At 33.7% G+C, this 17,312-nt stretch overlaps 1 protein-coding gene across 1 annotated transcript in view; it reads right to left on the bottom strand.

Annotated features, from left to right (window-relative positions):
- Window positions 1-17,312, bottom strand: part of HDAC9 (histone deacetylase 9) — a 351,710-nt gene that overhangs the window by 29,962 nt on the left and 304,436 nt on the right. The window contains exon 7 of the mRNA XM_023532496.1: window positions 4,272-4,400. Coding sequence (XP_023388264.1) covers window positions 4,272-4,400 — 129 coding nt within the window. The remainder of the gene's footprint in view (window positions 1-4,271; window positions 4,401-17,312) is intronic.

Consider the following 17,312-nt stretch of genomic DNA (forward strand, 5'->3'; position numbering starts at 1 on the left):
CATGAAAAACATCCAAAGGTGAACTTTATTACAATCTAAATAATATACAGCATTGAACACTGTTTTTACCTCCTAACTGAACAACAAATGCCATTTCACTAAATAAAAAGAAATGTGAAAATTTTAGAAACATTTCACCTAAGTTTGTGGCCTTATCCCTTTTTTCTTTCCCTTCATTCAATATTGTGACATCAACTATCATCTTTAGGCAGAATATGCTCATGAAAGTTATATTTCTGCCCTATACCTCTCATAAATGCCAGCCTGAATCTCTTTGGAATTCTGGACATTTTCAATTTCCTTTTACATGTGTATCAAATTCACTGTTTGCCAGTATTAAAAGTGCCCTGCTTATCTCTATTTGTCACTATCCTTAGAGTCATTCTCACTTCCTTCTTTACCCAAAATCGAATTAGGTACTAGGTCATTTCATTTTGTTCTTTACATTATCTCACATTTACTTCTGACTACAATTATTTCAGTTTAAGCCCTCAACCTCAGTATTCTTTCATAGACTATAGCAAAAGTCTCCTAATATTTCTGAGTTGCTACAGTACTCTCTCAAAACTACGCTTTAAACTGTTGCCAAGAAGATGGATCATAGTGAGACAAGTTTCACCACGTTCCTGTTGACCAATAAAGATCTGATGCTGTAAAACAGTTTTAAAGTTTATTTGGAATCTAAAAAAATTCAAATCTGGGCGATATGGATTCCAGAGAAGACCTAAACTGTGCTCTGGAGAAAACAAAGATGGCCAGAGCTTATAAAGGCAAAAACCACAAGCTGAAATAAAAGAAACTTTTCCCATTGGCTTCTTAACATGGTGTGATGGTTGGTTCAGAAGGATTTGGACAGGTCCAGGTGATGAAACTCTGAGATAAGGGGCAAGTCCAGGATGTATTTCTAGGGTGACACGAAAGTCCAAGAGTCCAAACCTCATCTGAGTGCAGGTGGGTGTAAGTCTGACTGCCCTAATGAACTCCGAACTCCATTTTAGGGCTCCCTAATATTAGTACTCCATTTTAAAGATTTTGGTTCCATTCTTCTGCTTCAACATGGAGCCTAACACGATTTCCAACTATTTATTGCCCTTTCTGTGTTTTGCACAGATTTAAATCACCTATTCTCCATAAGTGCCATTTCCTCATTTTATGCTTTTTTATCCACCTCTTCCTTTTCCATTTTCCACCTCTTCCATTTCAGGTCCCATCCCACTTCTAAGCTCAAAGCCTGGCTCATGTATCATCTGTTCTCCAGTGAACGGGAACTCCCAATCTGCAGGCAATAGTTCCCTCCCCTAGAACACCTATAAGTTTCAACTTTCTACTATAAATATTTCCCTACTCAGAAGTGCCATGCCAATGGCAAGAACATGGGATTGGTGTCAGAATTTTGATCCTGCCACCCACTAGCTGTGGGATTTCATCAAGTCATTGGTATCATAAAATTCTTAAAAGCATCTTCTCACTATTTTTCTGTCTATAGATCCTGCGTGTATTTTGATTAATCCGCTTTTATCTTTGCCTCTTTCTTGGTTACTTTTCTTTTAATGATGAGAATACACATTTAAAAAAATTCTTCTAGGGCCTTCCATTCCCCCTAGACTCCTAATTCTTGTCTTTTTTCTATGACTAAGTACTGATTTCTCATTAATGTTTCATTTCCATCTTAAAAAAATAATAATGAAAAAATGCTTATCTTAAACATTCTGTCTTGTCGATTTAAAAACATATTATTTTCATTATTTTATGTGATATTCAGACAGAAATATTTCCCTATGTAGAAATCTCTGTGATAAGCACTAGAATTCAAGTCAATAAATACTGTAACAGGTTTCTTCAACATAACACTGGAAAAAGTCTGGAAAGGGAGGTAGCAGCTGATTTTCTGAGAACACTGAGAAAATCTCAGAAAAGAAATGATATTACAACTGGGGCTTGAATAAGAGTGGTTTATGACATGGCAATGGAGAAGCAGGGAGTGGAAGAGAACACACTGAAGGCACAGGGATGCCCCAAGGCTTAGAATTTTAAAATAACATGGTAGGGAGAGGGGCAGAAACCTTTCAAATTTGAAAAAGAGGAAGATGGCCAGTGGTTCCCATGACAACTATTGGTAGGAGAGAGGTGGCATGGGTTTGACAAAAGCAGACATTAAACCTCTGAAATGGGGAAGAGAGATATAGAGGTGAGAGAAGAAAAGCAATAGTAATTTAACTGCTATGATCCTACGATGGTCTCTGACTAGATTCCAAAAATCATCAGTATTAAGATCCAAACAGAGCTCATTCAAATTACATGAAAGCTGGCAGAGAAAGGACGAAGGTAGGTGAAGAAAGCTGTATGTCTGGTAGTTTACATCCTCTAAAGACATTTAGAATAAGTGTATCCAACCATTTAAAAATATCTACCAAATCCCCACAAATCCCAGCTCACTGACTAGAAGTGTGCATCTATTAAATGCACAAGCCTCTCTTGGTATATATACATTATTTCCTCAGATGAAATGGGGAGTCATTATCTCACAAAATTAGGAAGAGGAAAACATGATATTTCAAAAGTAGAGAAATGAATAAAACTCCAGCAAATCATAACCTTTATAAATGAGAATTAATCATTACTCAGATATGTATTGAGCTAAATTCTACTGCAATTTGGTAAGAAAGAAAATATAACTGTGGAGAAAAAGTTATGATCAAGAAAAGAGATTAATAATAAAACAAAAGAAAATTGGGATAAATAAATATGACCTTAGATAATGAGATTTTAAAGCAAAAAAAAAAAAAAGGCAATGTATATGGTTTTCTATTTACTTCAAGTTTTTCTATTATGAGGGAGCCTCCTTGCTCCAATTAGAAAAATCAACTATATCTATTTATATTAGACAAATAATATGTATATTATCCTTTTCATTCATTAAAACAGATTCGTTCCCCAACTTTCCACCTCCACCAAGAATCTCTGTTATGAAACCTTACTTAAGATTTTTACTTACATACGAATATGTTTCTTGCAAAAAAAGTCTATAACTCTGAATTTAGAATTCAAGTAGTCTAAGTTAGTGATTATTTTTGGTATTGGAAAATAAATATAAACTCTAATAAAATAATTTTTGTTTACTGATTTAATATTTCTTATCCCTTAAGGAAACATTTCCCACTAATACTCTTCTTCAGACAAACATAATAATCTGCTAGGATTGAACAGGAGACTAAACATTTCCCCCCGCTAAATAACCTGTCAGACTAATAAGCTGCATTAGTATTATATACTTCTCCACCTCTGCTTCCACAATCTTCTCCATATTGGCTCCCAAAACTAGATACTATCATTGCCAGAGGAGATATAGAAAACAGATCTAAGGATAAGATCTGATCTTGGAGAAATAATATATCACCTGACTAATTGGTATAAGCACAATTTTCCTTGAGAATAGAGAAAAATGGCTGCAGATTATCACTTTTTTTTATTGATACAACCAAAGGAAATGATCAGCTACAATGCATAGTTCTAAGTAGGCATTCAATAAACAGTAGTCAGTATTACTGTTTTGGCTAGCCTTTTTAGTTCTCGGATCCCTAGGTCTTCTCTAATTTCAGACCAAGTACAATTGGGGCTAGGAGCTTTGTAAGACATCAGGTTGAATTTCCTAACCTGTTCACCCCACTACTAACTAAGCAGCTAAAAAAATATGAACTCTTCCATTTGAGACTAGTGAAAATGACAGATTCTTTCCCTTCATAAAAGGCAATATATCCCCCTCCTGCCATAAGTCCCAGCTCACTAGTAAACACATAAAGTCATTTATGAGTTCTGTAAATTTGTTGAAAAGTCAAGGTTTTGCTGTTCTATGTAGTTTAATTTTCCCAGATGTATTTTGTACATTTATGTCTGAGTATGGGGGAAGTGTTCTTCTTGGACCTCCCTCTGCTCATTTCTCATCAAATTTCATTAAAAGTTATATTTTCCTGGTTGGCATTCCCAAAATGGACTGCCCATTTCTGAAAATATTAAGGTGAGCTTTGGCATTCCTTAGTTATGCCTAGATTGACACAAAGTTCTGTTTTTCATTCATTTCCTGTTTAACACAGTTGGCGAATGCATGGCAAGGTTTACTGAACTACTTGTGAGTTTTCAATATAATTTCCTTTCAAGAAATATTTCTCCTCAAAATAACTTTTAATATGCAACAGGCATCTTTATTCTAAACTATTTTTTTCATTACTACTACCAGCATTTTTTAGTGTTATGTCTGCCCAGTCCTCAATTACCTGTCACCTCAAACATACGCTTCTTGAATGAAGTGACATTTCCATCCTTCCGCCTGAGTAAGGGGCTGCTTCTCCTCTCTGCCACTTTCTGTTTTAACCTGGACCGCACCTTCAAGTTGGGCTCAGAGGCTGGGGATTGAGACAAAGAAAATAGATAAAAATTAAAAATAGAGAGCCAATTGCTCTTGTGTATAAAAAACGGCTCACTCTTCTCTTGGTCCCTTCTTATCTCAAATTAAAACCCAAAGCGTGTAAATAAGGCATTAACTCTAAATTAAGTAAATGACAAATGTAGTAATTATTTTTATGAAATGTACAAAATGCTTTACTTCTCTAAATGCAAAATGGAAAAGGAGTGAAAATATGTTTTATACTTATTTTATCTAGCAGAATTGAGATTGTTAATGGGAAGTTTAATCACTAAATATGTTTTGGTCAGAGTAAGATTTATTATACTTCATTTCAGTCCTTTTAATTCTCTCAAGGGTGAAACTCAATAACCACAAAAACAGTACCCTAATGTGTTTTTAGAGACTGTGGGCTGACTACTGGTAATAAGAGGAATCTCGGTAGCATATAGTTCACGTCTTAATTCTGACTTCTGGAATATTTGTCAGTAGTTTCTAACCTGAAAATCTGGGGAAATAAACTCAGCATAATTACATCAAAAACAAATGGAATCACTATTGGTAAACTTTTCTATACAATGAATGTACGGTCAACTAGAAAAGAAGGTTGGCCAAGTCTTAGAATTGGAAGTTCCGAGTTAGGTTATATGTTCCAAAATAAAATGCACATTATTCATACATATGTTGTTTTTTCTTTGGTTAAACTATTCTAAATAGTGATGCTCTTCAAAGAGACATTATTTATTAGGTTTTTAAGTAATTATATTTTAGAGGAATGGAAACATTGGGTTGAGTTTCTGTGTAGTAGAAGTCAATGACAATGATGATGATGATGGTGGCAGTGGTGTGATGTTTATGGAAAGGATGTTTCCGAAAATAGCTAACATTTATATGGCGATTTCTACTTTCCACTACTGTTCCAAACACTTTGTTAATATTACCTTGTTTAACCATAAAAAATCTATGTAGGTAGATTCTATTTATACCTTGATTACATCAATAAGAAAACTCAAACACAGAGAGGGTAAGTAACTTGCCCAAGGTCATATAGGTATAAAGGGATGAAGGCAGGATCTGTACCCAGGTAGTCTAGTTCAAGTCTAGTCTTCTAAACACTGAAAATATTGCTCCACCACCTTTCCTTACATATGGACACCATAACAATTATAAAACATTATTAAAGCATTACTAATCATCTATATCAGATATGATGATAAAATGTAGCTAGAATTTTTGATCAATAAAAATGATTTCTTTGAAGGAATTTTATATTTTGCCAGATGACAAAAAGTATAAAAAGTAGAACTTAAAATTATTTATTTATTTATTTATTTATTTATTTATTTATTTATTTATTGCTTTTAGACAGCAAATATCTATACCTTAGTTTTCTGTTTATTCTTTTCTTTTTCCCTTCCCTGCAGCTTTACCTTGGACTGAGACTTCTTGCGTCCTAGGTTTTCTTGGAACTGGCTAAGTCAATAGGAATTTGAAAAGAAATATTCAGTTACCGAAAATAAAATGAGTTAATTTTTTCAATTTGTACAACTGATTTAATTGATGAAAATACTGAAAAACAAAAATGGAGTCCTAAAAATATTGTAAAAGTAGGAGATGGGAGGGGGTGGAGGATGGGAAGCAATCAAGATCCAGAACAAAACTCTCAATGACATAGTGCCTGAAATGGGCTACTTCCTGGGCCTCCCACTTTGAGGCAAAGAAGTTACACAGTTTTGGGGAAGAAATAGGATGCTTGCCAGACCTGCCAGGAGTATCGGCCCACTTTATCTTAGTGGAGAAGTCTGAGTCTGGATTAATAACATCCAACTCACCCAGGATTAAAGGGAGAAAATAGTACTATATTAATTTACTTAAACTTTTCCTCCTCTGAATATTTATTTTAAAATTCCTTTAAAAACACCAATTTTTGTCTCTAAAAAGCTACAGGTTAATAAATATATTCATCTAAAACAAAGAAAGGAAAAAACGAGGAATCTCTAACAATATTGGTATCTGCTGTCACCTTGCTTTATTACACTAAGATTAAAATCACAGATTCTGACTTTTATCTAGGCAGGATTTTATGATGAAACCTAATGGATTAAATATTACAGATTGGCTGTCCAGAGGGAAGAGATATATTGATTAATCACTTCAAAAGGGGGAGTAGAAAAGGCACTTCGTTTTCAGTGGGAAGATGTGGAGTTGAGTCCACCTGGTACCACTTCTCTGCTATGGGATTTTCATGAGACTCTAGTACACCCTGAACCTGACTCTTCATTTGTGAAACATGAAAGTCTAACATCTTCTTTTTATTTCATAGAGCTGTGACTACCTGATTAGATACCGGAGAATAATTGTGAAGATCTGGGTGAATGCAAAAGAAAAGAAAAAGTTCAGAGAATTTTAATTATCGCTACTACTGTTGTGGCTGGCACAGTTAGCAATGACAGAGCCAGTTGTGGGGCCTCAATTTCCTGATTCTCAGTCCAGTTTGCCTCTCTCTCCTGAAGCTTTGCACCAGCTGGGGTCGAGAGTCCACAATCAAGAAAAAAATGTGCCAATAACTTGGAAAAACAGCAGATGCCATTTAAACATTCTACATGAAAGCTAGAATTCATCAGCTTTTCAAAAAAAAAAAAAGTGACTTTTCAGGTTGGCAGATAGCCATCATTTTTATGTTTGTCTATTTAGGAATGGGCTGGATACACAGCTCTTAAATTTCTCTCCGTGGTCAACATAAAAAAATGAACACCAGATTAGGAATGAGAACTAGGTTCTGATTGTGTATCTGTCAGCTACTAAAATCAATAATCTTGAATAACTCATAGCCTCACTCACTGAATTTCTGTTCATTCATGCCAATGAGCTTGAGTTATACCTTTGTAGAGTATGTCAATAGGTGTGCATTTCAATATCTGCTCCATGTATTAGCTATTTGACTTTGGATGCATTACTTTATATCTATAAACTCAGTTTCTCATATTAAAATTGGGGATAGGTTTTTTTTTGTTGTTTTTTTTTGTTGTTGTTTGCTTCCATTTGTCCCAACAAATTCCATTTTATTTCGTTTGAGCCCATGGAAGCTGAATCCTGGGGTTGCATTAGTCCGATATTTTGCAGGTGAGATTTCTCAACCTCCCGGTAGGACTGGCTAGTGATCAAAGGATTAAGGAGGGAGGGACCAGGGTGTTCTGTGCTCTCTGTGCTACAGTGCTGCATCATGGGTTACAGTTTTGTCTCTTCTTGTTTCATCTCCCTCCAGAAGCCCTCTGCTCCATGGCTCCAGCTTTCCCAGTACGCTGGGAACACTATCCCCTCTCCTTGCTTCTTCAGCCCTAGGGGTGAGAATGGCTTCCTGTTGTTACTATTTTCTGGGTACCTCAACATCCCTTAGTAATTGTAAGTAGTCCCTTTATAAAAGTCTAGGACCCATATTGTGTAGGTTCTATTTCTTGCCAAAACTCTGATTAACACAGTCCTACACATTTTGAAAAGTTATTATAGAATCAAATGAAATAATGTCTAGTAGAAGATAAATTGGTGGCTCTCAACCAGGTAAAATTTTGACACCAAGGGACATTTGGCAATGATTGGAGATATTTTTGATTGTCAGTATGAGGAGTTGCTACTGGAGTTTAGTGAATAGGAATATTTCTAAATATCATACAATGCACGGTACAGTCCTCGCAACAAAGAATTATCTAGACTCAAAAGCTCAATATTGCTAAGTGTGGGGCCAGCAATCAGTAAATGGTAGTTGTTAACAATTGTACAGCAATGGGACAACCAAAGGAGATAATAATATCTGTTAGAGATTCTAAAAGAGGATGCAAAAGAGAGTAAGGGAAGACAGGAAAGATGATCAGAAATCAGAGAGTGCTATAAGTAGCTTGAAAATATTAAATATTTCAATGCATTTTATACTTAGAAATGTTTTAAAACATTTTTAATACCACAGTTGTTTTTAAAGAAAGAAAAGTTAGTCAACTTCTATTGGTTATGGAGATATGCAGAAAGACAAAATTTCTCAATTTGGGGAAGGGTAATATTTGAGGCATTGTCATAATTTTTCCTTTATCAATTGAGGACATAGTTTTTTCAGAACTAGAAGTTACTGATATTCTAGGAAGTTCAACATGAATTTATTTCCTCAAAATAACCTATGTGCAGCTTTTCTAAGTAAAGTTCCATATCCATGGAACTAAAAAACTTTCACCTGTATTACTGGTTTTGAGTCACCAGAGAATGTCAGTGGTGAGGGCGAAGGGTGGAATGATAGATAACCATCATTTAGTCCTTGCAATGCTTTATAAATTCACTCATAACATTTTAGAAGCCCACACACCAAAGCTCAGCATGATATATACCCAAGCAGTAAAATTAATAACCTATTGTGCTGACTCAGTGTGTAGTGTGAGTTAATTCCATTTTTTAATGCTCTGGCCTCCCTAAAGTCTGAAGATTTTCATTCCAGGGACTTACTAATGGAATGTAAATTCTCAAGAGCCTAGAAAGAGATCACTAACTGGGGAGACATTTTACTTGTATTTGAATGTATTTCATGCCTTGTTGCACTAATTACCTTTCTATCTTTACCCCACACCCATCACTCTCTACATCTCAATTAATCACAGAAACAGAAGCAAGCTTTTTGGTGCCTGTGCCTATCTAAATGCATTTGTCTGCTGAGCTGGAAACCTTGCATGAAAAATTGATTATCATTATTTAAATGAAACAATATTAAAATAAAGAGGACAGAACTAAAACCTTTTTCTCTTTTTACTTAAAAGAAAAAAGTAATAGGAAACAGAAAACATGTAAAGAATGCTTCATAAGCCAAATGTATTGGAAATCTTTCTTCTCATACTGATCAATTTCCACGGTGCAGAATGAACTTAGGTATGATGGGGTATGAGAATAAACAAAAGTAATGTAATAGTAAAGATAGGTAGCAGAAGCACAGGTTTAAAAATTTGGATTCCAAGGCACATTAAGTGACAAGGCCCAGACTCATCATTTTACTAAGAGATTGGTGTATGTATGAGTGTCATTTTCACACATGTACACACACACACACACAGACACGGAAACTATCTTTTGTAGAAGCAAGCAGTTCTCTGACACAGACAGACCAGACTCAGATTTTAATGCTAACTTTTCATGAATTAACTGCAACTCTGGGTGAGATGCTTGATTTCTGTGAATATTTTATCTATTATAAAGCAGTAACAATGCCAACCAAGCATTGTGATGGAAGATTAAAGGGGTGGAATAAAGTTCCTAACTCAGCCGGCTGCCTGTCAAAAAAACATAAACGAAAACAGAAAAACCAAAAGTTGTTCAATAGGTAGATATTGAATAGATGAATGTTTAATGTAGTCCACATATAAGATTAAGAAACATATTAAAATAAAACAAAACAAATAAAATAAAAAGGTAAGAAGAGGAATAGAAGGTTACAACTGGTCTACTCCCTTTGCCTAGTGCAGTGTTATGTATAACAGCAAAAATAACACTAGTCCTTTTCTGATCTTTTACTCAGTATATCTAAAATATTTTTTGGTTAATAATTGACTTTACATATTTTCCTCGCTATTTTAACTTGTCTGTTTATAATTTGTGCTCTATTTAGTTTTACGTCTTAAGTATATCATTATCTACTAAGAATGGTTACCTATTGTGTGCTTTTCATCTCTGTTTACTTTAATCTTAAATTGTGAATATTCTTTACACCAACAACTTAAGACAAAAATGTAATACCACATTGTGGTATATATAGAAATTCTTCATTCTCATTGGATATGATCATAAGGAGAAAAGGAATGTTTTCATTGAGTAATGGTTAAAATAATATTATCAAGATTATTATCAATCAAAATTATGAACATGGTTATTGTATCTTTATATTAATGAATATTTGAGATATTCGACAATTCCACCTGCAATACACATTTAACCCTATAATCACAGGTGAAGGTCATGCTTCCATCACAAGCTTCAGATCCCCCTGTCTATTCTTTCCTGCTCTACTAGATCTGTTACTTTATCTACCTGGCCTCTTTCTCCTGAATTTCTCCTATCTCCCACCCACAGGGCTACTTTAGGAGCTGCCATATTCTAATACTGTCATTTGGAAACAAATACATACAATCTATCACCCATTTGCTGTATTCTGAATATCCTTTATGAAGATTAGGTTTCCTGGAATAGTTTCTGCCCAAGTCACTTCTCTCTTTTAGGCTAGCGCTGTAGTAATTCATGTCATGTGTGGACTCTTCAATCATATAATCATTACATTTATGAAAAGACACTTTGGGGACATAGTAAATTATCTAATCTAGTTGATCTAAAGATATAGGTTATTCTAATTTAATAATTTCACAATTAGACAAATCTATGTATTTGCAAAATCAGCATTCAGAATAAAACAATAAATCTAACACAACCTATGGTTTTTCTTGGCTTGGATAATATGAATCTTTACAGTTATAAGTCAGATTTTACATATTTGCTATTAAGGAATAAAATTTCTAATCTAATTCTTTCTAATTATAACCATTTAATAATATGTAGTGCATATGTAAAAGTTTTAAAACTAATTTCTTTGGGAACTTTAGCTTCTAATAACTAGCCAGATTTATGGTAATATCTGAATGCAATTTTCTGGAGAAATTATAGTACTATTCTTTTTGATTCAGTAATACTACTGTAAACATTTATCCAACCTTTTATTGAGAATATATCAATTATGTCTATTTGTTAAAAGAGAATTATTCTTTTTCAGAAGTATATTGATAAATGTTACTAATGTTACTCAATTTACAGTGTACTCTTCTGAAAATGTTTATTTAATAACATTTGTTGCTTTCTTCTGGTTATTTAAGTCATATATGTTTAAAATGTTAAAATGTTTCTTTTGTATTTTGTATGTAAAAGTATTTGAAAATGAGAATCATATAATGTTTATGATTATATCCTGTTTGTCCACTTATTAATATATTTTGAGTCTTTTCCCAGGCACTACATATTCTTTTAAATGATTCCATTTATTCTGTTTTTGTTTTTTGTTTTTTTTCACCAGCCTCAGATCCCTTCTGTGAAGTTGTCTATTCTTCCCTGCTATTCTAGATATCTATCGCTTTACCCACCAAGTCTCTTGACTCTCCTGTATTTCTTCTTCTATCTAGATTCAATTTATGATGACTTTAATTTATGATGAATCTTTTCCTAAGTAGTAAATGAGTGAATGTACAAATTACTATCCAATGTTTTTCTTTTTCTTTTTAAATATGAGGACAAATGGAGGAAATAATTGTTTTGTCAGAATTTTTATGATATTTAAAGTACAAATTACCATTTTTAACAGATATTTTAATCAAACTTTGAGATTCTGGACAGAAACAAATTGTAATAAGCGATGAAATACTACATAGCTATAGTTAAAATTAAAACTTCAATTAAAAGCTATTGATTAATTAGAACCAAGGTGAGAAGTTTCATGAAGACTGAGAATGTGTGGGAACCTGTCTAGTTATTTTTCCATTATTTATTTAGCACATACAAGGCCTACTACATAAAATAAACCCATTCATTACTTTTTCAGTGAATGAGTCAATGACTGAGAAAGGGATGTATTAAGGTTGAGTTAACTGCCTCAGAGATAGAGAGCCTTTTTCTTCTAGGTATTCACAGTCTAGCAAGAATGAATACTATACTAACTGATCAATGCCACGTGATAGGTATAAGCAGAGTGGTGTGGCTGTAAGGCAGAGATTCACTTGTTTTGAGGGGAAATTCTGGGGTCTGAGTGACACTCTGACAAGCAAAGGTGGGAAGGAAGTGCAGTTCTATGTAGAGGAAACCACTCTGTCCAAGGGAAGATGCTGGCAAATGCAAGAAATGGAGATTAAATATGCTAGCAAGGTGGGGAAGGGACAATAAATGGGAACTAAGGCTTCAAAGATCAATATCAAGCAAAATTTAGCAAAATTATACAATAGTAACAGAGGCTATTCAATCTGTATCTTCAAACTCCCTCTATCTCCTGTCTTTCTTCTCATTACGTAGACAGGCTCAGCTCTTTCCCATTGAAATGAAAATAAGCCCACCTGAGATATTGATGTTAGATGTTTTGGGCTACTGTCTGCATTTATACATTAATTCACAGTCAAATTTTGTTTTGTTTTTAAAGTAGCCTTACACCTGCCACCACCACTTCCTAACCTCAAACACTGCAATAAGGCTCTAACCCTCACTGTTTCCTGAAATTACTTTAGCACACATAGCACTCAGGACAGTATATATAATAATTAATTTAATGCCTATTCTCAGTACCTAGCAACTATATATTCACGTGGGGTCTCAATAAACAGTTGTTGAATGAATAAATGCATGCTTGCATATATCCATGCATGAATGAATTCTTACATTAAAAGGCTGGGTTTCAAATGCTAAGAAGAGAACTAGCTGAACTTCAACTTCTCTAATTTCTAAGAATTTCTTGGTTTTGAATGTATGGCAAGAAGTCTTCTATAGCAGATGTAGAATGGAGGAATGTCATTTTTCTGACAAGTATCAAAAAATACTATGTTTGGGAGTTAAGGAAATCCATATCTCACCAGTCTAGAATACCTTCATATGTTTATTCCTTTATATGTTTTCATTTTTCAAATATACAATATTTTATCCAAGATAAATTTGGAAGATCTACATTTTGAAAATATACCAAAATTTTGAATGATCACTTTAATGAAACAAACTAGATTGGGAGCATGTTTCAGTTTTCTTCAATTCAGTTTCCAAAATACATTTTTTAGTGTAAAGCCTAAGGGTTTATAATAAAGTCTTACTTCTGAATGAGCATTTCACAACTTAAATAACATGCTACTTTTAGGGGAGTCTGAATTTACAGATGTATTTCTATCTTTATTTTTAAAATATTCTCTTTAGTTCTGAAAATTTATACTTATAAATAAAAATTCAGAATTACTCAAATCAATATCTTCTTTCAGTATTGAACTAATTCCTGTCTATGCATGAACAAAATTACAGTGTGTATTTTATAGTTTTATCTGTCTCCTCTATTAGATGTGTCTTTTACATTTTAAAATAGAAATGTCACGAATAGTATTATTTGTGGGTATAAATCTTTTTAACATACTTTCTACCCAGACACTTCACAGCAACATGTATAAACAGAGGTGTGAACTGGTTTCATGACAGGGAGAGGACCATCTTAGTGGGTGAGATATGCCCCGGGGTAACCCAGTATTCGTAGGGACTCATGCTGAGACAGTATACTCTTCACCCAGAAAATTAATATCTATCACCCGATACCTCTCTGAGTTTCAGCATAAATCTAACCTTTATTGTAGTTATTTGTGCTCTTAGCATGAACCTCACCTGGTTACATTCAGGAGAATCTGGAGTTGCTTCCAGTTTGGACTCGCCACTAACTGGGTGATTTGGGTAATGTATTATTTTGTGTCTCAATTTTCTTGCCTGAAAATGTAGACAGTACTATCCTTTCCTTTGACTTTAAAGAGTTAAGAAGTATTTAATAGAATGATATACAGCAAATAAAATGGATAACTATCTAATTTTAAATATCATAAAATTTACTTTCTTCAAATATATGACTTTCAACTTTTCTCTGATATTTATCTGAAAATTTTCAGTTCATTCCAATAAAACTATAAAATTATTCTCTAGCTTGTTTCATTTGTTTTCTGTTTTCTTACTAGCCCAGTTTATAGCCATCCAAAAGCAGTCACTCAATTTTTTCCTACAAAATATTACTGCAGATTAAGTTTTAAAAAATTCTTTCATAAAGAATCTTCCTATATTTTAAATACCTAAAGAGATGTATATTAGCTCCAATTTTATTCTATCTATATATTTATCCATGTAAGATAAATTTATTCGGTGCCTATTATGAGCTCTGGGGATATAATACCAAACAACCTATAAATATCTTCAAGGATTTCTAAGCAGAGAATTTTAATTTTTATATAGACATACATGTATAGAGATATGTCTCAGTATATTTGGGCATATATATTTGGCATAAAGAATGTAGCGAATATTTAGGGTAGCCTGGTGGGTGACAGGAAGGCATGAAGAAAAGCTTAAAAGACGGGAAGCACATATCAGCTGAGCATTTAAAGATAAGAATAAACTACTCAAGCATACACTTTAGGAAGAACAAGGACTATTTGAAAAACCAGGCTTGTATAAGTGTGAAACAGAATTATTCATGGAACTGCAACTTGTTTGGTACCCTTAGAGTAAAGGGATATGAATGGTGGAGTGAGAAAAATAAAAGAGAAAGTTAGAGAGGGAGAGTGGGAAGAAGTTCATGCATGCCATGAAAGGACTTCAGCCTTATACGTGATGGAAAGAGTATTAAATAATTCTTAAGTAGAAAGGTAAGAAGTCTAGATATAAATTTTAAAAAGAAAGGGGGTTGACTGGACAAGGGTATAGTGGAATTAGAGAATGGTTAATAACTGGAATAGGGATTGCACTAAATGAGTACTGAACTACAACAGACAGCATGATGAAAAAGAGAAGGTTTAAAAGCAAGCAATGACAGAATATCTGATGATGTGAGGGAGAACCATTAGTCCAATGTGCCTACAGATTTCTGGATTATGTCACTATGTAGAAGGTGGTTCCATTAGTCTCTAAGTGGCTTTCTGGTCAACCTTGTCATGTACATATATTTATTTAAAGTTTAATTACTACAACTTAGAACTGTTACCTGCTTCAATATATTTTAAGTCTTTAGATGCTGCCACTAGTCTGTTTGGCCCTTTAAAGCCCCTCAAACACTTCTAGTTCCCATAAATCAACAGCACCAATGATAAAAGGTCAGTTGAATTCTGGTCCTCCACCCAGCTCAAATGCCACCTTGCTTCTTATTCTTCTTCTCCTGTCTCTAACATTCCAAGTCATTTGGGTAGGTCTTGTTATTCATTTTCCTCTGCAAGTTTTGATTTTGTTAATTTTATGGTTTTGGAATGTTCTTGGTAATTAATTTCTGCTTCGATGGAATTAATAGCTTTATTATCTTTATCATCAATTTTCTTTAGAATACATCTTTATAAGGAAACACTATTATCTATTTGATGTAAAAAGCAATATTTTGCTTCTGGATTCATGAAGGTCACCCCAGAACCCTTCTCTAAACAGACCTTCAGTTAAACACCCTCTGTTTAGCCAACTTTCTCTGGATGATTGTCAAGATAAATAAACCGCAAACAAACTTCAAATAAAATGGTAAAGGGGCAGTAAGTCAAAGTGCCCTGTAGTAAACATTATCCTAATAAAACCTCTAAGAAGTCGAGGTGGGCGGAATAATGTTCCCTACCCAAAAATGTCTATGTTCTACTCCTCAGAATTTATGACTATTATTTTACATGATAAAATGGAAATGAAAGTTGCAGATGGATTTAAGATTGCTAATCAGTTTATTTAAAGATAAAAAGATTATCATAGATTATTCTGGTGGGCCAAATATAATCACAAGAGTCCTTTAAAAATTTGGAAGAGAGGCATAAGAGTGAGTGTTAGAGTGACACAGTGTGAGAAAGACTCAACTAGTCTTTGCTGGTTTTGAAGATGGAATGGGGCCATGAGACAGAAAATTTGAGAAGCCCCCAGAAACTGGAAAAAACAAGGAAATGGAATTGCCCCTGGAGCCTTCAGAAAGGAACACAGTCTTGCTGACACCTCAATTTTAGCCCAGTGAGACCCATTTTGGATTCTGACCTCCAGTACAGTAAGATAATAAATATGTGTTAGTTTAAGCAATCAAGTTTGTGGTAATTTATTACAGGAGCCATAGGAGCCCAAATACAGCTGTCTAATGAATTCCAAATTTGGCATTGCTTTGGACATCTGAATATTCTCCAATACTGGTTCTGACGAGATCAGGTTTTACTGTGCTATGTTTTTATTGTAGTATTTTTAGGTAAGTAAGTAGGATATTAAAGAAAACTATTAATGGTATACGCCCATCACTTAGCAAAAACACCAGGAAAATAATTTACTTAAAATTGGCATTTACTACTTAAAAATAGTATTTACTATTTCTCAGATTTCATTTTCTATAAAAGATAAAGATTTTATTAATTTCTTTGCTTATTTGTAAAAAAGATCCAAAGGAGAAAAATAAAGACAAAAATATAGTTTTTTTCTTTAAAATTTTTCTGTTAAATTTCCATAATGGAGTAAGTTAAGGATCATTTAACCCTAAAATGCTAAAAGTACTTTGTATATATTAAATAACCATAAGCAAGTAGTTTCATAACTGACTCAAGTGGGACCATTTTACTTTTTTAAAAACAGATTCCATTTGAGATATTAAACTATTAAGCCAAATAAAAACTGTGTGATAAGGCCCATTTCTAAGAACAATTTCCTTTTTTAGTACAATGTAAGAAAAAGGAGGGAAGAAATCAGTTTAAACCTCTAATTAGCCACTTTCAAAATGTAGTTAATTAAAATATTTTTGCTTTTACATATGATGTTCACAATACGAGCTACAATTCCAGTCTCCTACAACTTAATCAGCTAAATATAAAATGTCACCTTCCATCTGGTAAATCAATTTAACAGACATAATTGTGCCCCACCATAATTCAATGACACCGAGGAAAACCATTGAAATGCTATTTCCTTTTCTTTAGAAGAGAATTATGTACAATTTCAGCATGCTTTGCATTTCTAAAAGCTAAAGTCAATAGGGAGGTATCGCTCTCCTTTACATGAGTTTCCCATGAGAAAATCAACAGCAAAGTATAAAAACTTTTGCTGCTATTCATGAAACACCCCATAATACCAAGTTGGCTTTAACCAGAACATATTATTTGGCAGCTAAAATCTTTAATTAGAGTTGTGGTTTGAA

The sequence above is a fragment of the Pteropus vampyrus genome, unplaced genomic scaffold, assembly GCF_000151845.1.
Source record: "Pteropus vampyrus isolate Shadow unplaced genomic scaffold, Pvam_2.0 Scaffold4, whole genome shotgun sequence".
Lineage (NCBI taxonomy): Eukaryota > Metazoa > Chordata > Mammalia > Chiroptera > Pteropodidae > Pteropus > Pteropus vampyrus.